This window comes from Cibotium barometz, chromosome 35, assembly GCF_041138505.1.
Source record: "Cibotium barometz isolate CiBa-2024 chromosome 35, ASM4113850v1, whole genome shotgun sequence".
Taxonomy (NCBI): Eukaryota; Viridiplantae; Streptophyta; class Polypodiopsida; order Cyatheales; family Cibotiaceae; genus Cibotium; species Cibotium barometz.
The window spans coordinates 50,392,075-50,397,778 of NC_141080.1; the positions used below are offsets into that span (position 1 = coordinate 50,392,075).

The 5,704-nt window shown below is 45.6% G+C and overlaps 1 protein-coding gene across 2 annotated transcripts; it reads right to left on the minus strand.

Moving 5' to 3' along the window:
* Positions 1-1,489: 1,489 nt before the first annotated feature.
* Positions 1,490-5,191, minus strand: LOC147618569 (proline-rich receptor-like protein kinase PERK15). 2 transcript variants are annotated; one of them, XM_086775029.1, is made up of 8 exons: positions 4,278-5,191; positions 3,496-3,975; positions 3,323-3,412; positions 3,157-3,227; positions 2,990-3,066; positions 2,746-2,893; positions 2,487-2,648; positions 1,490-2,331 (listed from the first exon to the last, which is right to left on the minus strand). In XM_086775029.1, exons 1-8 carry the CDS (start codon positions 4,999-5,001, stop codon positions 1,987-1,989), a joined length of 2,097 nt encoding a protein of 698 aa, XP_086631155.1. In that variant the 5' UTR covers positions 5,002-5,191; the 3' UTR covers positions 1,490-1,986. The 2 variants fall into 2 exon arrangements, with proteins under 2 accessions (XP_086631155.1, XP_086631154.1); XM_086775028.1 differs by having other exon boundaries at positions 2,990-3,227.
* Positions 5,192-5,704: the final 513 nt, after the last annotated feature.

Consider the following 5,704-nt stretch of genomic DNA (forward strand, 5'->3'; position numbering starts at 1 on the left):
TTCCCTTTTTAAACACCATCCAAAACATGTCTGCTACACATATTTACATAGCAATGGGACATAAGAGAGTGATTGAACAAATCCCTGTGTTATTAGGTTTTGGAATTTTTTGCTCCATATGTAATTTCCAATATTATCCTATAGTGGCTGGCTTTGAGGCTATATATAAGCTTTAGGTACATAGAAGTGGATCCAATAATTACTGAACAGCAAAGGCTAAGATATATGAATTGTCTTTCTTATTATGTATAGATGATCTCACTAGTTATGCCACCCTTTCCTCCCAAAGCTCCTCCTATTTCTCAAGTAAAGGCTAAGATATATGAATTGTCTTTCTTATTATGTATAGATGATCTATTGTCTTTCTTATTATGTATAGATGATCTCACTAGTTATGCCACCCTTTCCTCCCAAAGCTCCTCCTATTTCTCAAGTATCACTTGATTAGAATTGCTAAGAAGTTCTTTGATCCTTGTATCAATTCATTCTTCTTCCTTGTACCATTGCCTTCTTGCATTCTAGCAAATTCCTTTATACATCCCTCAAAAAACACTTTTTTAAGCTCATTTTGAAAAAGCCATTCATACGTAAAATCATGTGCATACCATGATATAAAAGAATAGTTAAATGCATTTGTTTTTTTGAGAACAAAAATCAAACAAAAAATGAAATGGTCTTTTAAAATAGCCATGGATGTATGTGTGTGTACGTGTATATGTGTAACTCACAGACTCTACCACTTGTACTATACCAACTGGATGACATAGTGTGTGAAAATAACAATTACATTTTAAACTAATAGATGTGATGTTTTTTTGGAAACAAGTGGGCACCTATTTTGCCATGCTTTTTTAGGAGCACCTTATTCTCAGCATTTACACCTATTTTGCCATGCTTTGTTAGAAGCACCTTAGAACATATTCTCCTTAATAATTATTAGATTAAAGCATTACATCACCTCTTTCATTGTACCCATGTCCATCTCTCTCTCAATCTTCCAAGTTGGGTATTTCCCGTGACACACACACACACCTCTTTCATTGTACCCATGTCCGTCTCTCTCTCAATCTTCCAAGTTGGATATTTCCCGTGACACACACACATTACTAGGCTATTCACAAGTCAAGTAGTTGCTGCCAACTGGTGAGGTGCGCACAGGGAATCACATGGATAGTGGGTACATGGATGGTACGTGAGCTATATGCAGGGTTCACACGATGCACCCGCGATTGTATTGAAACAGGGAACTTGTGCCTTGCTAGGTCTTCTCCTCCCTGCTTCTTGGAGATTATGTGCTCTCGCTTCATTAGTCTATAATTATCTCAATAATTAGGTTTAGGGTCAATCTTGGAGCGTGCGATGCTGCCAAAAATGAAGTTAATAATTGTTAAAACAATCTCATGCAAATGGTTGCAGTTAGTGCATCTCTCTTTTGTGACTGAAACTAGAGCCCTTCTTAGAGAAACAAGAGAGCTGCAGAGACCAGTAATTTTTGTAATGGATTGCATTCATTTTCTTATGTAACACAACACTTCACAGAGAAGTTAAGGAGTAAGCCAACACAACCATACGAAAGAATTTGTGATCAGAGTTACTTATTTGTGAAAAAATTAGGGCCAAGAGCTCGAACACCCGCTGACTATGCAGATCCAAGCATTCTTTGGCATCCAAGCCCCAGTGATTGGTGATGATTATCTGACAAGTAATAAGTTAAAAATGTAAGAAGAAAACACCCCTTAGACTTCAACATGACCACCAATGTAATAGCTCTTTTAGCTGGTCATCTAAGTATAAAGGGAGCCAGGGGAACTCGATATGGCCATGTCATCGTCTGCGTGCATCATGACATGTGGTCACAACTCTGCTAGACCTGTTTGTTTGAGCTTGCCCAGAGACTCAAAGAAGAGGGTAGAAAGAAGAGGGTAGCTTTGGCATCATTTGCATGCAGATAAGTCCCACACATCCACTGCTGCATTGCAAGGTACCTCAATTGCTGGTTGAGAACTCATTGCTTCTGGAAGGCGGTAGATTTTTCCGCATACTCATTGGCTTTGTAAGTTGGCTGGCATTCCGGTCCATTTCCCTGCTTGTCTGATACTCACCACTCGAAACGGAGGGGTTCACCCCATACTCACTGGTGGCTCCACTGTACTCACTTCCATACTCTTGACTTTCGAGGGCCACACGCCGAAACCTTCTCATGTCTGCACTATAGCTAGCATTATCATAATCAGTGCTCGTGAGGGAAGAACCATACACAGTACTGTGACCAGGCTTTAAGCCTTTATTGAGATCTGAAAGGGAGGAGTCATCTTCCAATGCTCTCACCACCTGCAGAGCCATGATTTGCACCATTTTAAAACATAAGCTTTCCGCTCATTTTTTGTGTCAGAGAAAGGGAAGCCCAGTGTGGGGAAGAGTTGTGTGTGTGGGAGGGTATGGTATTTTTTTTGGGGGGGGGGGGGGCGTTGCAAAAGAGAATGTACCTGTCCCATCCTTGGGCGCTTGTTTGCAGAGTGGCGAACACATGCTGCAGCAGCCTCAACCATTCGCATCATTTCTTTCGGATCATAGGCGCCATTCAGAGAAGGATCTGCTAACATCTCCAAATCTTCCTCACTGTTTACTTGTCCAAGGACAGGTCTTGCCTGCATAAACCGCAAGGCAATAGAAAGATCAGAAATGGTTACTCCTTTTAAGACCCTCAATTATCATGCAAGCTTTTTTGGCATAGCAATTACATACCCACTCAACCAAACTTTCTTCACCGAGTGGTTGTGATTGATCCACGGGCTTCCGCCCTGTCAACAGCTCCAGTAACACGACACCAAAGGAAAACACATCTGATTTTTCTGTGAGCTTGCCACTTGAAGCATATTCCGGCGCAAGGTACCTAATGAAGCCAGCATCTTGACAGAGCTTAATATGTAGTCATGCACATTGCATAGATAGCAATGCAGTTGATGAGGTCTCAGTATCTCAAACATACCCAAATGTTCCCATGACCCTGGTTGTCACATGAGTGTTTGTATCTGAAGTCAGCTTCGCCAGCCCAAAATCAGAAACCTGTTTTGACAAAAACAAGGTACTAAGTATCACACATTGTGCATATGATGCTACAAAGCAAGATCCGTGGGTGGTGGGACTAATATCTACCTGTGCCTCAAAATTACTGTCCAACAGGATGTTTGAAGATTTAATGTCGCGATGGATGATGCGGGGGTGACCTGATAGGTTCAGCCAATGAGATTCAAGTAGAGGTCTACAACAACCTTGCATTCATTCCCAAGATACAGTGGTAGATTGAGATAGCAAGGCTTACAATCTTCATGAAGGTATGCCAGACCCCGTGCAGCCCCGCATGCGATTTTGAGTCGGGTAGCCCAATCCACAACAGGACCTTCTTTTCTCTCTGCACAAAACCTTGCTATAAGCCAAATGCATCGAATTAAGCATCCAAATATGCCTAAAAGAGGAAAGGGAAGGAGCACTCACTATGTAGATGATATTCCAAGGTGTCATTAGGAACATAGTCATACACAAGAAGCCTCTGACTTTCCGCAATGCAATACCCTACAAGAGAGACAAGATGCCGGTGATGTACCCTGCTGATGATCTCCACTTCGGCCTGGAATTCCTTCTCTCCCTGTGAGGCCCCAACTTTAAGTTGCTTAACAGCTACGATCTGGCCATCAGCCAAAACCCCCTTGTAGACACATCCAAATCCACCTTCCCCTAACAAGTTGGACCTCGAAAACCCATCTGTTGCTGTTGCTAGCTCTCCATAAGTAAACCAAGATCTGGAGTTCCCAAGGCCTGGGGATCCACCTGAATTTGGTGCCGGAGGGATGGGGTTGTAGCCATTTCTTGGAGATGGCAAGGATGGAGGGGCTAGGGGTGGTGGCGGCATCTTTATCAGGACGTCCGAGCCATTGGATGAAGGAGAGCACCACTCCTGCTGCCTCAAATAGGAATCTGGCCAAATGGAAAAAAGGTCAAATTCCATCAGGCCCAAATCAAAAATGCACATAAACTCCACTCTTCTAATGAAATGCCCAGTAGCTGATCCATGCTTAAATACACACAAGCCCTTCATTACGTATCTTTAAGCCTTGGATAGGCCCAGTTCCATAAAGAGTGTCATAGTTGCATGCGATCGCACAAATCACTGATGCCATCCAGCACCACATTTTGGTGTATTGCATAACAGAGATCTTCTATTTGGTAGTTTTTGGATCCCAATTGTACCTTTAGCAGTTTTTGGAAGATAATTGTACCTTTGTAATGGGTAGGGGGGCCTCCAGGTGGGCCATAGTAGTCTCCCGAGTAGTAGCTCTTCTTCTTCTTCCTGCAGAGGCAGTACAGCAAGACAGCGACGACCGAGATGGCGAGCACGCTGGCAACTCCGATAGCAATGAGGGCATTGCCAGAGATGGAGGAAGAAGAGGGAGAGGGAGAGGATTTGGCTGTAGGAGGGGGAGGGGAGGCTGATATGGGAGGGGGAGGGGAGGCTGAGATAGGAGGGGGAGGTGGAGAACTAGAGGAAGAAGGGGTGGAGCTTTTGGGGGGTGGAGAGGAGGGTACTGACGATGGGGGTGGTGGGGGTGAAGATGCAGTAGAGGAAGGAGAAGGAGTGGAGCTTTTGGGGGGTGGAGGGGAGGGAGGAGAAGGGGTGGCGCTTTTGGGGGGTGGAGGGGAGGCTGCTGATGGTGGGGGTGGAGATGCAGTAGAAGGAGAAGAAGGGGATGGTGCAGAGGCAGAAACCGGAGGTGGAGGTGATGAGGATAGAGGTGGAGGAGGGGCTGGGGGCGAGACAGAGGGAGGGGATGCAGGTGGTGTTTGAGAGGGTGCAGGGGGGGAGGCGGTGGTGGTGGGAGGAGGAGTTGAAGGTGTAGTTTGAGAGGGAGCAGAGGGGGGGGAGTTGATGGGTGGAGGAGTTGAGGAAGATGATGGGGAGGAAGCTACAGGCGTTCCTGAAGGTGAAGGGATAGGAGAAGACATGGAGGCAGAAATTCTGTGCGGCGCTGCTCTGCTCTACTGCTGGCAGAAATTCTCTGCTGCTATGCTCTACATTTGCTGTTAATTAACCAAAACTCAAAAGCAGATACCCCAAAACCACAGAGAGTGAGAGAGAGAGAGAGAGAGAGAGAGAGAGGGTGTTCTCTTCTGATAATGCTGGCAAAACCGTGTAGAGGAGCAGCTGTTGCTTTCGCCAGAGAAAGGAGAGAAAGGAAGACAAGGTCGTCCACCCTCGCTGGCGCCGACGTGGTAGACTCGCTGAGGCAAAGACAGGGTTATTGCTCGCGTTGGTATCTAGTAGTGAACAGGTTTATTGCTCGTGTTGGTATCTACGTGGCAACTAGAGAACATATCCATGCTGGCAGGGCTGCATGCCAAATGCGAACGTGGCAGGAGCCGTTTGACTGGCGGCAAAAGAAGCGCGCAAAAAGAGCGGAGGAGACTCAGGAGCTAAAGCCGCCCCTCGTAGGACGCCACTTTTCCACGACGTGGCCTGCACAATACCGCTTTTAATTAACAGTTTAATACTATCATAATCCGATTCTCCCAGTAAACCGTTATTCAAACCGTGATTTCTCACTTTAATCTCGCCACCTGATTAGTCGGCAGCACGCGCTTCTGTCGCCATCCCGTCTCATTTTTATTTTGCAGCATGTGCTGGCCGCTGACTTTTCCGTTACCCTCA

What these genes read in the sequence shown, in the direction of transcription:
- LOC147618569 (XM_086775028.1), bottom strand. Translation starts at nt 5,001, where the DNA reads ATGTCTTCTCCTATCCCTTCACCTTCAGGAACGCCTGTAGCTTCCTCC. An exon ending in CTTGGAATATCATCTACATA is followed by an intron (nt 3,413 to 3,495) that starts GTGAGTGCTCCT and finishes GGTTTTGTGCAG; the next exon opens with AGAGAAAAGAAGGTCCTGTT. An exon ending in AAGAAAGTTTGGTTGAGTGG is followed by an intron (nt 2,649 to 2,745) that starts GTATGTAATTGC and finishes CGGTTTATGCAG; the next exon opens with GCAAGACCTGTCCTTGGACA.